At 50.2% G+C, this 17,396-nt stretch overlaps 1 protein-coding gene across 1 annotated transcript in view; it reads right to left on the reverse strand.

Moving 5' to 3' along the window:
• The window catches only part of LOC108924200 (serine/threonine-protein phosphatase 2A 55 kDa regulatory subunit B gamma isoform), a 49,559-nt gene extending 39,553 nt beyond the window's left edge, over positions 1-10,006 (reverse strand). Inside the window, exon 1 of the mRNA XM_018735423.2 lies at positions 9,162-10,006. Coding sequence (XP_018590939.1) covers positions 9,162-9,231 — 70 coding nt within the window. The 5' untranslated portion in view covers positions 9,232-10,006. The remainder of the gene's footprint in view (positions 1-9,161) is intronic.
• Positions 10,007-17,396: the final 7,390 nt, after the last annotated feature.

Here is a 17,396-nt window from a genome sequence, read left to right on the forward strand (position 1 = left end):
CACAAGAGCTGCACATTGTGTGGGAAATGATGTACAGAACTCAACATCCTCGTGTCTCGGTGAGCACTGATACACTCAGTGGCTGTATATGTCCATGACGTAGAACAGATTGTGCTTCTTTCACCGTTCGCAATCTATAGAGAGCACAAGCCCTTCCTAGGATTCTTACGTCGTGCCAGACTTATGGCACAGATTTACCTCCTCTCCTGTCACCCCATATGCTGCACTGGAGTTCGCTGCTTGGGGCTTGAAACCATTCATTTAAAACTTGCCATTCTAACATAACACTTAAAACTATGAACAGAACAGGTGTTTGCTGTGGATGCATGAGCCACCTACCAGTAACACCATCTCTAGCTGAAACTCCTTCACCATTCCAGGTGTTAATTTTAAAATCAGTGCATGAGGTGCCCACCCACATGCCAAACTGCAGGACTTACTCAGTAGGACACAGTAGTGTCCTATGTGCTTGTCTTGCCAAAACATGGTTGGACCTCCTAAAAGCAGGATGGAGCATTTCTGCTCTATGTGAATCACAGTCCTGAGCAGTCTGCACACGGAGGTTGTGTTAAAGGTGTTGTTGTGTCGGCTTGCCTTTGTTGGCCCAGCCAGATGTGATGAAGCTCCTTCATGTCCACAGTTCATCCACATTATGTGTGGTGGCCAGGAATGGAAAAATACATAGAGGGCAGATACATGCCTTTAATAAATGCCATAAGTGCTGCCACTCTCCACCAAGGGCAGCTCTGCACCCCCTGGATATGGTCAGCCGAGGTGTGGTCCAGAATCTAGGTTCATTTTGCAGGACCCCCCTTTAGTGAAAGCCTTCCCTTTTTGTGGCAGATTCCTGTTCCATGTGCATAGAAGCGTCCACTGTTCCATTCATGTCATCTTCCTTTGCTGCTTGAGGCTCCTTTCTGCTACACATGGATTGCCAAATGTAGTTTTTTCCCACAATGCCATTACATTTATTTCTGTATTCTGCACCCACCTTGTCCGCAAAACCGGGATGCTAACTGCCCTGTACCACCCGTCACCAAACGGACAAACGAAACACATGGTACAGAAAACAAAGGATGCTCTGTGCAGAATGTCCTCTGGTGACTGGAAAACCTGTCTTGCCAGGCTTTTGTTAGCCAAACATAGAACTCCCACCATTACAGCGGGGAGAAGCCCTGCACAGTTACTCACAAATAGACAACTTACCGCTGCACTGGATCGGCTCCACCTTGATTCCCAGAGTCACATGCACTACAAGTAAGCGGAAAGGGACACAAGACCAGGCAGTTCCCCACCCCTATGGTGACGGTGTTTGCCTGAAACTACATTTGAGAACCCAAATGGGTACCGACTGTAGTGGAAGTGGCCACAGGCCACATACAGTATGTTATCATGTGCGAGAGGAGGATGGAACCAATCAATGAGACTACATTGACTAACTTTGAGAAAAGCCACCAGTCATCAACTTGTAAAGCATGATATGGTGTATAAGCAAAGTGATGAAGAACATACCATAAAAGGGTGTTAATGATTAATATATGACATTAATAACACATTCATATAACTCAGTGTACAACACTATCATTGTTGAACCTTCCGGTTCATTCGAAAGGGCCATTCTTCAGAAGGGCCTACAAAGACAATTTCAGATTAAATGAAATAAACCAGCTGCAGCTGCTGTGGTGACTTTTGCGACAGAATGTTCATGATAGTCCCTGTCATGGCAAAAATCATTTGCTTACAACTTGAAGCAAATTCCTTCAGAAAAATTCCATGGGACAGATCATCCAATGGACACAGGTCACCTGGGGAGAACGCGGATGACAGTAGCCCTTTAAATGGGTCTTGTCACGCCCCCGCCCCCACACTAGACAGATGCACCTGCAGCAGATCGGGGAGCTGGGGTATTAAAGAACAGCACCAAACAGATCCACTTGTGGAACCTCATCTGAGCACACTGCAGCCTCAGCGCTAGCAAAGTTTGAGCGAGTTGCCTGGTGTCCCTGTTCCCTCTTCTCTTTACCCTGTGCCTGAGTCTCCCTGGTTTTCCTCACCCATGGCTTGCTTTGGACCACGACTTTGGATTCTCCTCGAAATGACGTTTGATCCTCAGTGACCTATTGCCTGTCTATTGACTACAATACTTTGCCTATTCCTTGTCTGTCCACGCTTGCCAATAAACGGTGCACCTACAATTGGGTCTGTTGCCTCTTTGCAATCATGACAGAAGGTTCCGCCTCCCCATTGGACCCAGTGGTGCTATAGTGCATACAATGCGCACTCACCTCCCAGGGCACATTACTGGAAAGCCACGAGTAGACCCTGAAGCGGCTCGAGGAGGCGTTTCAGGAGCTAGTTCAGGCACTACAGGAGAAGGGGGTTGTGGACCTGTCCGATCCTGACAGCACAGAGGGGGCCACCGCAGCACCAGCCCAGTTTGCCCCTCTGGTTCTGGAGCAGGATCCCCATCTCACCACTCCGGAACGCTACGATGGCTCCTCTGCTTGGTGTCAGGTCTTCATCATGCAGCGTTAGCTCATCTTTGCCAGTCTGCCACCTGTGTACTGCTCTGACGAAAGTAGAATTGCCAACCTCCTCACATTGCTGACTGGATTGGCATTGCAATGGGCGATGGCTGCTAGGGAGAACCACACTGAGACCACCTAAGAGGAGTTCAAGAAGTGCTTCCAGGCGGTGTTCGGGCACCCCCTGTTGGCCCACACAGCCAGTGATCGCCTGATGGAACTCCAACAGGGGAACCGCTCGGTGGCTGATTACTCCCTCATGTTTGGAACCCTAGTGGAGCAGAGCAGCTGGAATGAGGCGTCCCTCCTGGCGAGTTTTCAACTTGGGCTGAACCCTCGGATACAGGCCGAACTCCAGTACTGAGGTGAGGACTGGACGGTGGACCGGTTCATCGAGACGGTGGTGGCCATAGACAATCTGGATCGTGACCGGAAACCCTGTACAAGGCAACCCTCACCCACCTCCTACACTCCGGAGGAAGTGCCAGAGCCCATGCAGATTGAACACTGGCATCTGACCCCGGAGGACAGACAGTGCCGTTTCCAGCGCCGCCTTTGCCTGCATTGAGGCGGCTCTGGCCACTTCCAAGCCGCCTATCCAGCCCACCCGGGATCCAAGGTTAGTAGTTGTCGCCGTATGGGTACACAACTTACAGTGCCGATTGATCTGTCATGGGGAGGGGTTGGGTCTGTGCACATATCCTGGTGGATTCAGGAGCTGCTGGCTGCTTTATGGATAGCGGTTTGCCGAAGCGCACCGCATGCCCCGATGTGCATGCGAGAACACTAAGGGTTAGCGCACTTGACAGACAGCCCCTTGGGAAAGGGGTTGTGGAAGCCCGAACGGAACTGTTACTCCTGAAAGTAGGGGCGTGTCATCAGGAACGGCTGGGGTTTTACCTGATCGCTTCTCCAGAGGTCCCTGTCATCCTGGCTTTCCTCTGGCTATCTCTACATGACCAGGGGGTTTAACTGGAGCAAAGGTGAACTGGTCTCTTTGGGTCCTCAGGGCAGCAAGAGGTGTCTGTCCTTGCCATGCAGAGCCATCTTGGCGGAATGCTCCGATATGCCTCAACAGGTGGAAATCCCATTGGAAGACCTCCAGGAGGTCTTCAGTAAAGAGCAGGCTGCGGCGCTGCCACCCCACAGGCCATGGGATTGTGCCATAGGCCTCCTCCCTGGTACTATGCCACCCCAAGGCCATGTGTATCCCTTTTCACTCCCAAAGCATGAGGCAATGCAGGGGTATGTGACCAAAGCAGTAGAGGCAGGGATCATTTGACCCTCTGCGTCCCCTGCCTCAGCCAGGTTCTTTTTTATTGGTAAGAAGGATGGAGGCCTCCATCCGTGTATAGATAGGCCTAAACAGCATCACCATTAAATATCCCCATCCTCTACCCTTGATCACTGCAGTACTCGAGCAGGCACACAGGGCACAGATATTCACCAAATTAGATCTCCTCAGTACAGACAACCTGGTCAGGATCTGGAAGGGTGACTAATGGAAGACGGACTTTAGCACCACCCTCGGCCACTATGCATATATTGTGATGCCTTTCGGTTTGGCTAACATGCCCAGTGTGTTCCAGGCCTTTGTGAACTACGTGTTGGGGGATCTGGTGAACAACGGTGTCCTCGGGTACCTGGATGACATTCTGATCTATTCCAGGTCCAAGGAACAACATATCAAACAGGTAAGAGAGGTACTCAAACGACTGCTGTCTCACCGCCTGTTTGTGAAAGCAGAAAAGCGCTTGTTCCATCAAGAGCAGCTCAAGTTCTTGGGTTTCGTCCTGAGCAAGGAGGGAGTGGCTATGGACCCAGGAAACGTCTGAGCCGTGACTGACTGGCCCTGCCTGAGGATGGTAAAGGCCCTGCAAAGATTTCTGTGGTTTGCTAATTTCTATAGGCAATTCATCCAGGATTACAGTACCATCGCTGCACCACTCACAGCTCTCACTGCAAGTAAGAGCGCCTGTCTTGCCTGGACTGACTCCGCCCAGAATGCCTTTGAGTCCCTAAAGAAACGGTTCACCTTAGCTCCCATCCTCTGACATCCAGACTCCACACTACCGTTCCTGGTGGAGATGGACGTGTCAGTGATTGGGGTGGACGCTGTGCTGTCCCTACGTTATGGGAACCCCTCAAAGTTGTATCCTTGTGCCTATTTCTCTTGTAAACTGCCCAAGGTCAAACGGAACTACGACATCGGCAACAGAGAATTGCTGGCACTCGAAGAGTGGCGGTACTGGTTAGAAGGGGCCGTACATCTCTTCGTAGTACTGACAGACAACAACAACCTGCAGTACCTCCAGACGGATCGACACCTGAACCCTAGGCAAGCCAGGTGGATCCTTTTTTTACTACATTTACATTTATTTGTTTAGCAGACACTTCTCTCCAAATCAGCTTCTAATGAACTCTATGTAGTGTTACCAGCCCACACACCTTATTCACCAAGGTGACTTACACTGCTAGATACACTACTTACAATGGGTGACTCATCCATACATCAGTGGAACACACTCTGTCACTCACACACTTTGGGGGAACTTGAACAGCATGTCTTTGGACTGTGGGAGGAAACCAGACCACCCAAAGGAAACCTACACAGACACGGGCAGAACATGCAAACTTCACACAGACTAAGCAGGGATCGAACCCATGTCCTTTCACACCACCCAGGCATTGTGAGACAGCAGCACTACTTGATGTACCACCGTGCCGCCAATGTATTCCATTTCATGGTGACTTACAGACCTGGCAGTAAAGACACCAAGGCCGATGCCCTGTCTTGGATGCACGAAGGCCCCCCTTCCTCAGATGCCCCGGAACTCATTCTGCCCAAACATTGTATGGTCGCCCCTGTGCAGTAGCATTTCCACCAGGACCTCCAGGAAGCCCAAAGAACAAAGCCTGTGCCCCACAAGAAGCTGCCAGGGGAGCAATATGTCCTGACAAGCATGCGACCAACTTTTCCGCAGTGGGCCCATGACTCCCCAGTGTCAAGGCACCCAAGACTCAGCAGAATGCTCTCAGTCCTTCAGAAGCAATTCTGCTAGTCCTCCCTCTGCTGAGAGGACTCCTGGGACTACATCCAAGCTTGTGTCACCTGTGCCCAAGCCAAGACCCTGACCCAGAAGCCGGCTGGGCTCCTTGAGCCCCTACCAGTGCCAACACATCCCTGGTCCCACTTCGTACTTGACTTCCTTGTCAACCTCCCGTCATCGGAAAGTAAGACCACAGTGCTCACGGTGATTGACAGGTTTTCCAAGGCATCTTGTCCCTCACCCAAAACTCCCCGCAGCTATGGAGACCACAGAACTTCTATTTCACCATGTCTTTCATCTCTCGGGCTTGCCAGAGGACATCGTCTCTGACAGAGGGTCCCAGTTCACCTCCTGGTTGTGGATAGCTTTTTGGCAGAAACTGGGGATATCGGTGAGTCTAATGTAGGACTATCATCCTCAGGCTAACGGGCAAGCTGAACGCTTACAGCAAGACATTAGCCACTTCCTGCACAGTTATATATGCCCACAACATACTGACCCACACATCCACGGCCTCTCACCCTTCCAGTGTGTCTTTGGGTATAAACCTCCATTGTTCCCCTGGCACCCCAGCTTGATATATACGCCCCCTGCAATTGGGTTTGTCGCATCCTTGCAATCATCACAGACCTGCTGTTCCCATGGACAGTGAACCTCATACACATCCAAGCAGCACTGGTACCATGTCACTTAAACATGCAGTCCAAAACATCATCATACTTTCACCTCACACGGACATGGAAGATGTTACCTGCAGGGTTTGCAGAGAAAATCTCAGAGAAATGAAAACCCATTTAAGTATTTCTTTCTGTGTTGCTCTGTAAATCAGGAATGGATAAAGGTAAGAACTGCCACGTGCTTGAAAACAATGGAAAAGCTCTGAGCTGGAGCTTTCGCAAAGAACACGAGGGAGCGAACAAAAGTGACCGCAGCACATTCACTGGATACTTTTCTTCAAAGTGATTTGCAAAGACCTGCCCGGCTATAGAGTTGGGTAATTTGTCATGGCAACAACAACAGACATGCACTCAACCGGTACTGGAATGAAGAAGAAATGCTTCAGGTGCTCAGATCTCCCTGTGGATTTAAATAAGATTTAGAGCAAAACCATACAGGTCAACTCAAGAGTGCTCTCCCATCTTTGTTCTTGCAATTTTGATGGAGCGTTTTTTAGGGTAAATGCACTGTGCGAGGGCATTACAGCTGTAGGGATTTGAACTGGTCACTAACTGATCCAAAGACAGCAGCCCTACAGGCTATGGTAGGAGCTACATTTAAATGGCAGTATCAACAAAACACAAAATATGTTGAACAGCACCTGCAGGCTCCTGAGATGGTCACGTTCACAAAGCAACTCATGATTTCAGCTCTGCTTTCAATACACTAAAGGCTCAAAACACAGTAAAACACTATACACCCAGATGGGCCTCAGCAAAACAGAGTCCTGCATTGGGGTACAAACTCCTGCTGCCCCTTCAGGTGACCAGGCAGCAAAATTTCTTGAATTAAACTACTCCTCAGAGGCCATATGAAAGACAACATGGGGAAGATTTGAAAATACGCCCAGAAATTCTAAAACATGTAGTAAATAATTAATACCTAATGACCTAAAACGCATTGAAAATATTTGTGTTTTACACAGAGTTTGTTTTAGTGCCATGTCAGTAGTGCTGAGTATTGGTCAGTGGCGGTCGGGGGGTGTCCATAATTCTTTCTTGCCAGCTGTCCATTGAGGTGCTTTTCAGTGGCTGGGCTGCGACACACTCTCCGCATGGAATTCCTGTGCAACACTGCAGAGTTTACTGCCTGCATGAGCAGAAACTGCACACGCTCCCTCCTTCCACCGCCCCACCAAAAGGGCAAACTTCAGTGATTACTGATCTGTCACTTAAAAGACCAATTGCTGCTGAGTACCACCCATGACCCCCCGACCCCCCTGAGCTCACAAATGTCCCCTTCAGTGAGAGAAGTGCAGGCTGCTGTGTTACACTTGGTCTCAGTGTGTGTGTGTGTGTGTGTGTGTTAAAGGAAAAAGGAGAAATTATGCTGGAAAGCTTCAGTAAGGAGAAGCAATGTTTCAGTTGATGTGTTCTGTGCAATCACCTCCTGTCACTTCTGTTGCTAAACAAAACAAAACGCAACAGCATCTGTTTTTCAGCGACATTCAGAGTAAAAGAAAGGAAATGTAGGCACTCAGCAGAATTAAGCTGGACTGGAGTGAGCAGAGACTAATAAGATTTGTCACAAGACCCAACCTCCAAGTTGGAAAGTTCCATAGTAAGAAATTTCTGCCAACACACACACACACACACACACACAGTACACAGTAGCTGGAGTCAAGATGTAAATCCAGGCTCTTCAACACCACTGGCTTCCCCTGTACATTCTGCTGAGTCACAGCATCGTAGGAAACCTGTTCACCTGAAAGTGTCCCCCCGACCCTCCCACTGTCTCGCCCCCCAGCAGTGAAGTGCTACAGCGCTGTGTCTTTAACTGGGTGGCTGAACACACCCATTGAGAGTGAATGAACACTTAGGGAGCCTGATGCCCAAACACCCCCCGTCACTGCAGCTCTTTTTGTGGTCCCCCCCCATACACAGCCCTCCTCATGGGGTCCCCCCCTCTGTGCAAAGGTCACTTACAGCTCAGCGTCATGAAGAGAATCCAACCTGGAAGCCGAGAACAAGAAGAGCACCCAGCGACGCCCTGATCTGCAGCAGCCGAGTGATCGTAGACAGGGCACCGATTCGCCGCAGCTTGGGCTGCACCACACACACACACACACACACACACACACACACACACACACACACACACACACACACACACACACACACACACAGACAAACAAGTGGAGGACTCTTGCTTAATTTCCTGTGCAGTTCCTAGTTCAACCTCGATTACATCCGGAATGTGACCAGTAGATGCAAACAGATTATCTTTCTCGTTGGGGGGGGTGGGCATTCTGGAGGGTGCTAACGGCCGCCATGACCACAAACCAACCTGAAGCAGAGGCTCAGCGTAACGGTAAGGATGTGCTCCTCCTCTAGATGTGTGCTCAGGTCGCAGGAAGCCCCCCCACCCGGGGTACGTGACAATGAGGGAGGGGGAGCCAATGCAGGTGATGAATGACCAAGTGCAGAGCACTGTTACACAACAGTGGGGTTGGGGGGTGTTTCACGCCACCTCCCCGAATGCAGCAGAATTGAGAAAATTGAGAGTGGAGGGGGGAAAGATCATGCCCCCCACCCACCCCATTCTTTTACACCTATAAAAATGGCTGTTACCGCTACTGATGGCACAGCCTCCGCAGAGCCCCCATAGCAGCAACGAGTCAACGACTGCAGCAGCAGGAATCGGCGCCCCCACCCCCACCCCCCCCGCAGGATGACGTGGCGCTTTGCGCGATTCCTGCCACAAGGCTCATCTCACGTGGCCCCGCCGCGGGTCCGATCTCCATCGGCCAGTCTCGGCCTGGCCTCGGTTCCGGCTCCAGCCGGCGGGGGTCGCCCCTCCGAGACAAGCGCGGTGCCGAGCGATGCCGGCCGACCGACGAGCGAAATGTCCAACGAAACGTCCGGCTTACCTTCAGTCACGTAGTTGTGGTCCCGCAGAAAGCTGTGGTTGATTTTCCGGGTGTCCGCGTCCTCGCCCATTGACAGCAGGGCTCGTGAGCATACTCTCGCGCAGGGCACTGGTGGAATCCGCGGTGGGTCGAGTGGTCAGAGCACCGTCCATGCTGCTGCCGCCTAGCAGAAGGACGTGGAGCGTGGCATCATGGGATGTGGTGAGGAGGCAGCGGAGGAGGAGGACGAGGAAAGCGCTCGTGGGGGGACCAAGAGTGAGAAGCCAAGGAGAGCGAGAAGCACACATGCGCTCCTGGCGCTGACACACACACATGCAAACACAGGCACGCACGCACGCGCACACACACACACACACACACACACACACACAGGCGCACGCACACTCACGCAGAACGCTCACGCTGACACACACCCCGACACATAGGCTATTAGCCCCCCAGTCCAGGTGTAAAAGGCTTTAGCTGGAATGTTCTGGTGAGACTGGAAAGCAGGATGATCAAGGTACGAGCAGGAGCAGTTCCCAGGGGTCCAGCAGCGAGGTGAGTGTCCGCTCGGCTCAGGCGCTCCCAGGTCCGGCCCTTGGATGGCGTGTGTGCGCGCACGCTTGTGTGTGTCCCCCTCCTGATCGCAGTCTCTGCGTCCCAGTGCAGGGCGAGCGTTCCACAGGACACAGATGGAGGGCAGGGTAGAGCGTTCCAGTGCGGCTGCTCACTGCTGCAGAGCGAAAGCTGGCGTGTGCGTGTGTGTGTATGTGTGTGCACGTGCCACACAGAGCGAGCGCGAGCGAGAGAGAGAGAGAGAGAGATGGATGAATGTACGCACTGCCTCCTTTGCCTGCCTACTGTTGCTGCCAAATGTCTGTGGTGCAATGGATAGGCTCCACCCCCCATGAGACCAGCCAATCAGAGTGAAGCGCTGAGCTGCATCCCAGCCGACCACAGGTGACAACAGCTAAGAAGAGAAGAGAAGAGAAGAGGACAGGACTCCCAATTATTACTGTTACTGTTTCACTATTAATACTTTATTTCTTTATTATCTGTCTTTAGCTGGTGCTGTGATGCGAGCACATGAAGTCGCCCAGACAAACACGCAGCGGGCGGCTGCAGCCTGTTCATGCTCTCCGACACGACGGTCACTGATGGACACTGAGAGACAAGGCAAAGCCTCCGTTTCGGAACAAGTCAGAGAACTGAACTCGTCTGTGATTTTAGTCAATGTAACAGCTAAAGTAGGAAAGTGAACGCAAAGGACACTTGTTTTATCGTAATGCTTCCCTGACATTTTAACAAAAACTGACACGTAAACATAACGACGTCGGTGTTCGGTGTCGGTGTCACTGTCAGTGTACAGACAGCAGCGCCACCTATTGACACACTTCACATGGACCGCAGTGCTACAGCTCAGAAACCTCAACTGCAGGAACCTCTTCTCTGGCAAAGAGATGCGGAGTTGAAAGTGAACAAATAAAACGACACGTGAATGATTTGCTGTCAATACCCCTCATCCCTTACAATGAGGCCTCCGACCTCAGACGACCCCAGATGTGTCACGTGGATTTAAGCCGAAAAGCTTCTTGCCTGTGTGGTCACTTACTGCCCCCCATATTGCCCCCATGCCAGGTGAACACAGTGAAGACACCACCAGCGAACAGCCAGCAAAGATGCGCTGTCCCCTCCCCCACTGTCAGATCGCGGCTTTACTTGGGTCAGGATGTATTAGTGGTCTGTCTGTCCCCTGCAGAGGACGTGCTGGACTGATGGTAACACTCCACTGACCAATGGCACAGCGCCTCATTTATGGTGCAGCAAAGCTCCAGACTCTTGGCTGACAGAAACATCATGTGAAATGATGCCCTTGGCTTGTTGCTGTGACCGCGGACTGTTGGGAGGAAGTTGAGAGGAAGCGTGGATCACGTACACGTTTGCACCCGTGCCCGTACAGGTGAAGATGCCCACGGCACATTGCACTAAGCGGCACAAAAGGAAATTTCAGTTATACATCGTGTATCATTTCGAATGTGAACTAATGCTGCATCTGCACTGTGCTGACAAACAGAGCCACAAAAGCATCTGACACGATATTGCAATTATTTAACCCAAATAACTTTCTCTCTCTGAGGCTAATCACCGCACTGTGATGCTTTGTTAAAGGTCTTGGCACAGGGAACCCTACGGAGTTTTCTGCTTTGCCAGCGCAGGTTGGGAGGACCCATTCACACACACACACACACAGCTGCAGCAGCAGGAACACGAAAACATCGGGCAAGTGAAGTCGGAGGAGGATACTTGGGCCCCCTGGACGACATTTTCGCCCATTTTTCGAGGCTCAAGCGGTCCCCTCCGGCCACCATGCAGTGCAGCATCCGCAGTAGGGTTGCCAACTCAATTATATGCACAGATGGTTCGTTTTTTACTTTGAGTCTAGAGCTCCCTTAACTGCAATTTAGCGGAGATGGGAGTACCAGGCAAGCGTCGGTATATGTCATAGACTGACTTCCTATCCTGGAATGACTAAAGAGTAATGACAAGGAATTATGGAGTTCGTATTTCAAAGTATTAAGGGGTCGTCTGCTTTGCATTAGAATATATGCAGGAGCTGCAGTAACTGAGGCATGAAGGTATCCATCCAGGAGGACGTTACACTATACAGATGGCCAGCAATGTGGAGGAGAAGAAGAATGGAATCGTTGGCTGGTCTCCTGAAGAGGAGGCACCATGGATACACACAGGAGTGTTACATCAACGATGCAAAGGTGCGATGACAGCCAGTCGTGTATTTCAAATCGGCCGAGACCCATCTGCTCCAGGAACTGCATCATCTTACGCTCAGACACAAACATAAGATTTTTCTTTGCACTGAAATCAAGTGTCCTCTTAAAAGCCCAAGTTTCTATGTCTGATGAGCTTAATTTCACTAGTGCTAGGGCTTAAAGTATGAAATCTGCCATTAGGTTATTGTTAGGATTGTGCACACATGTATATGCACTGTATAAGATTTGCTGATGCTGTTCCTTACTATGGGGGGCGTGGTGGCGCAGTGGGTTGGACCGGGTCCTGCTCTCTAGTGGGTCTGGGGTTCGAGTCCCACTTGGGGTGCCTTGCGATGGACTGGCGTCCCATCCTGGGTGTGTCCCCTCCCCCTCCAGCCTTATGCCCTGTGTTGCTGGGTAGGCTCTGGTTCCCTGCGACCCTGTATGGGACAAGCGGTTCAGAGAGTGTGTGTGTGTGTGTGTTCCTTATTATTTATGACAGAAGAAAATGGAAAAGTTGTTTTATCTCCAGTTTCAGAGATTGAAATTAGGTCCTGGTGTGAAATTTTTCTGTGAAAAACCCAACGGAAGATCACATTCCCAAAAAAGTCAGCTGCAGTCATACCCAAGCATTCTGTTCCTCATGGGCTGGGGTTGAGTAGCTTGGCAGGAGCTTTGGTTCTTTTTGTTCAGACTGTAGAAGCTCCACAGATCCTGAAGGCCCCCTGGACCCCAACTCAACATACTGTAAACGCCTCCGAGAGCAGAGGTTCTGCAAGTTCAGATATGAAAAAATGTACCACTTTGCATGCATTCGGCACACTGGACAGAAATGCATCTATTTGACATCTTTCGCATGAACTGTTTACCACTTTTCACTGGATGTTTCAATGCCTGTTGAAAAGTTACTAGGGAGGGCTCTTGAACTCAGCTCTTGAAGGCAGTTGAGGCTGGAGATACCTCTCATGAACCCCAAACCACAGCTGCCTGAACTGTAAAGAAGATCCTTTAGCATGATGCAAAAGCATCATTTCACACAAAGGCATCGCTCCCAGCATGGGAACACTGCCACCCGCTTGGACACACTCGCCCACAGGCTGTCATGCTGGCAGATGGCTAGAAATGGGCCCACCCACCCCAATCCATGGGTGGTAAGGCATTCCTCCCCAACAATCTGCCAAGTCTGAAGAGCACCAGCAGCTTTCCATCATAACAACATCCCTCCAACTGTTATGGATCCTCATTTGGCCACAAAATGCATAAATGTAGTGAGATCTCTTTACTCTCAATGTTGATAAGACTAAAGAGATGATTGTTGACTTCAGAAAGACCCAAGTAGACCACTCACCACTGCACATCAATGGAAGAACTGTGAGAAAGAGAAAGCTCCAAGTTTCTTGGTGTGCACATGACAAAGGACCTCTCCTGGACTCTCAACACCACCTGCTGAGCCAAGAAGGCCCAGCAGTGTCTCCACTTCCTACGGAGGCTGAGGAGAGCCAAAGTGCCCCCTCCCATCCTCATCACCTTCTACAGAGGGATGATGGAGAGCGTCCTGACCAGCTGTCTCACAAGTCTCTCAAGTCTGAAGAGCACCAGCAGCTTTCCGTCATAACAACATCCCTCCAACTGTTATGGATCCTCAGTTGGCCACAAAACACATAAATGTAGTGAGATTTCTTTACTCTCAATGTTGATAAGACTAAAGAGATGATTGTTGTGTGGTACGGGAACTGCACAGTCTCTCACCGCAAGACCCTACAGTGAATTGTCTGAACAGTTGAAAAGATCATCGGAGTCCCTCTACCCACCATCGACACCTCATACAAAAACCTCTGCGTCCACAAAGCCACCAGCATTGTGGGCGACCCCGCTCACCCCTCTCATGGACTCTTCACCCTGTTGCCATTTGGCAGGAGGTACAGGAGCATCCGCGCCACCACCAGCAGACTCCGCAACAGTTTCTTTCCTGAGGCAGTCAGATTACTCAACACCCTGCTGCCTCCCAATGCTCACCTGACGCAGTCAAAAAGCGAACCGAGCATGTCTCCATACATTACAAACAGGCTACAGTTTACAGCCCAAGTCCTGTGTATTTCCTGTCCTGTACTCATCTCACACTGTTGTGTATTTGCACTTTATGTAGTCCTGTGTACTGTTCTGTGTTGCACCATGGTCTCTGGAGAAACGACATTTCGTTCCACTGTATACAAGCTTTATAGATGAATGGAAATTAAAACCACTTGAACATGAACTTGAGAAACAAATCCAGACGCTCACATTCATGCGTTTTCCTCACCAAAACCCTTCTTTCCTACAGTCATTTATGGTTCAGATCAAGGGTGCAGCCCTTCGTTTTAAAAACCATTGTGAATTCATGGAAAGTTCAGTCGACTTAAAAGGTTCCATATTGTCACGCCCCCGGGATCAAGTCGAGCGACCGCACCTGCGGCTTGTAAACCCGGTCAGGTATAAAGGGAGCTCTGTAACCGCACAGAGGTGCGGATTCTTGCAAACACCTCCCTTTGTGGAGTTGCAGTATCAGCATTTGCAGTTCAGCTCCTTGCCTTAGTCCCTGCTTCGTGTTCTGCTCTCCTGGCTTCTGACCCTCGCGTGTTCATCCGGCTACTGAGTCTTGCTTCGCCCGTGTACCGACATCTGCACCTCGAACAACCTTCGCCTGTCCCTGACCGCTGTTTTTCGCCTGTCCCGGCCTTCCCCTCCTGAAATAAAGCTGACCTGCACTTGGGTTTATTACCTAACCTCCTGTCTCCAGCCTGTCTGTCTGACACATACAGTGTTACATTTCATGAAGTCAAAAGAACACATTCCCACGGTGATTTGCAAGAATGGCTCAAGAAGAAACAAACAAAAGTTTAAAAGTTAGTTAGTTACTTAGTTAGTTAGTTAGTTAGACCCCATCACCCCTCCCTGGGGTATGGGTGGTCAGCAAGAGACTTCCAGTATCCTCTATGCTGTGCCTTTGCTTCTAGCTGGCTCCAGGTAAGGCCCATCTTTTTCATATCTGCCTGGAGGTCTCATCACCAGGTTTTTCTTGGACAACCTCTTTTTCGCTTCCCTTCGGGTTCCACATTAGGGCCTGTCTGGTGGTGCTGGATGCTGGTTTTCTCAGCATGTGCCCAATCCATCTCCAGCTTTTTCTTCCAGTTTTAGTTCCTGCTGGTAATTGCTGTGTCTTATGCCATAGATGGACATTGCTGATCTTGTCTGACCAGTAGATCCGGAGGATTCTTCTCAAACAGTTGTTAAGGAATGTTTGCACTTTCTTGATGGTTGTTTTGTTATCCTCCATGTCTCGGTGCCATAAAGCAGCACTGACTGCACATTGGAGTTGAACAGTCGGATTGTTGTGTGTTGTGATATTTCTCTGGAGCTCCAGAAGTTCTCGAGCTGTAGAAAAGCTGCTCTGGCCTTGTCAATCCTTGCTTTAATGTCTGCATCTGTGCCACCCTGCTTATTGATGAGGCTCCCCAGAGAGGTAAAGGACTCCACCTCTTCCAGTGCACCATCTTCGAGTGTGACTGGTTCAGCACTGGTTGCATTCACTTTTATGATCTTGGTCTTCTCCTTGTTGATGTTGAGGCCTACTTGTGAAGAGATGTCTGAAAGTGTAGTCTTTTCCTGCATCTGTTGACAATTGTGAGACAGCAGTGCCAAATCATTTGTGTCCAGGTCATCCAGCTGTGTCCATATTGTCCAGTGGACTCTGTTCTTTCTCTGCTCTGTGGACATCTTCATTATCTAGTCAATAGCTAATAGAAAGAGGAATGGAGACAGCAGACATTCTTGCCTGATGCCAGTCTTCACCTGAAACTGTTGGGTGAACTGACCATCATGGATGACCCTGCAGCTCATTCCATTGCAGCTGTTCATAATTATGTTGACCAGCTTGAAGGGCACATTGTAATGTCGTAGCAGTTTCCACAGGGTCTCTCTGTCCACGCTGTCGAATGCTTTCTCATAATCAACAAAGTTGGCATGCAGTGAGGAGTTCCACTCCAAAGAGTGCTCTACGATGATGCAGAGAGTGGCAATCTGGTCGGCACATGATCGGTTCTTTCTGAATCCTGCTTGCGATTGCGTCTTTCATTCTTTCCAGGATGACTCAGTTAAAAATTTATCCTGGCACAGACAACAGGGTTATCCCTCTGTAACTGGAGCATTCACTGAGGCTACCTTTCTTGGGAAGTTTGATGATCTAGCTCTCTTTCCAGTTTGTTGGTACATCTTCTTCCCAGATCTAGCCAAAGAATGGGTACAGCAGCTCCACAGTGATGTGTACATCCGCCTTGAGTACTTCTGTAGGGATGTCATCTGGTCCCGCTTCCTTACTGTTCTTCAGTTTCAATTTTGCCTTTTGATTTCCTCCTCAGTGACTGTCCTCACTGAAGCTTTTTAGCAAATTAAGTGGTGTGAGGAAAGCTGGGAGACCTGCTGCATTCACCTGTCTTGGTGACCAACCTGCACTGAAGCAGCTCAGTGAACCGCTAGAGCACGAAAGCAGTTTAATTTAGGAGGTCACCAGACCTCCTTAGTGTTGCTTCTGCACATTCCACTTAGAACCCTGTCGTACTTCACCAACCCACGATGTGCAATCTGGACCCCTGTGGACTACAGCTTTAAGCTTGTCTCAACCACAACCACAGCTCGACTCCCAGGAGGAGCCCTTCATTGAGAGAACAGCGATTACATTCATTCATTCTTCTGATGCTTTTCTTTGGGTCCAAATGCAGAAGCTCTAACCTCTACACTTCTCACCAGCTGTCACAGGGAGAAAAGGAACACAAAAAACCATTTTCTTGTCATTTTCAAGGGTTTAACAAATGTCAGAGTGCACAGAATGTGTCCTACTCAGATGGGCTCTCGTTGTAGCGTCCGGACGGGAGTCCGACACGGACGCGCGTTGCTATTACGTCCAAACACAGACGAAATATATAATGACTTCACGTGCAGTGTGAGGTTAGACGTGTACGGTGAGTATTGTAAGACACTCGGTGGAAGTGAAACAAGAAACACGAGACCAGGAAACACACACGGTGTTGGAACTACGGTGAACAGTGAAACGCTAATCTGTGAGTCTGACCGCAACCCTGAGACGTGACGAAATACCGGACAGGAACGATGGACCAGGACTGAAGAACAAGAGGCAGGAACTGACGGGACGGGCACTCGGGACTGGAACATGCACACCTAGGAAACAAACTGAGGGAACAAGAGACTACCAATCGCCAACGAAGCACAAGAGAACTGCTGATTAAGAATCCGCGACTAGTTCTGCTCCGCTGGCTCCTTTTATACCTCCATGTCCTACGAGACTGTGAGGTGATAGGTAAGCGTTAGCTAGCGGCACTGAGTGGCGCCGCCTCTGACCAGGAGGGGCAGTGACCCCGTGGGATGTGACAGTACCCCCCCCTCCAGGGGCGGCTCCAGCCGCAGAACGCCGGCGGGTAGGCGGTCGCCCCCG

The sequence above is a fragment of the Scleropages formosus genome, chromosome 11 (assembly GCF_900964775.1).
Source record: "Scleropages formosus chromosome 11, fSclFor1.1, whole genome shotgun sequence".
NCBI classification, from domain to species: Eukaryota; Metazoa; Chordata; class Actinopteri; order Osteoglossiformes; family Osteoglossidae; genus Scleropages; species Scleropages formosus.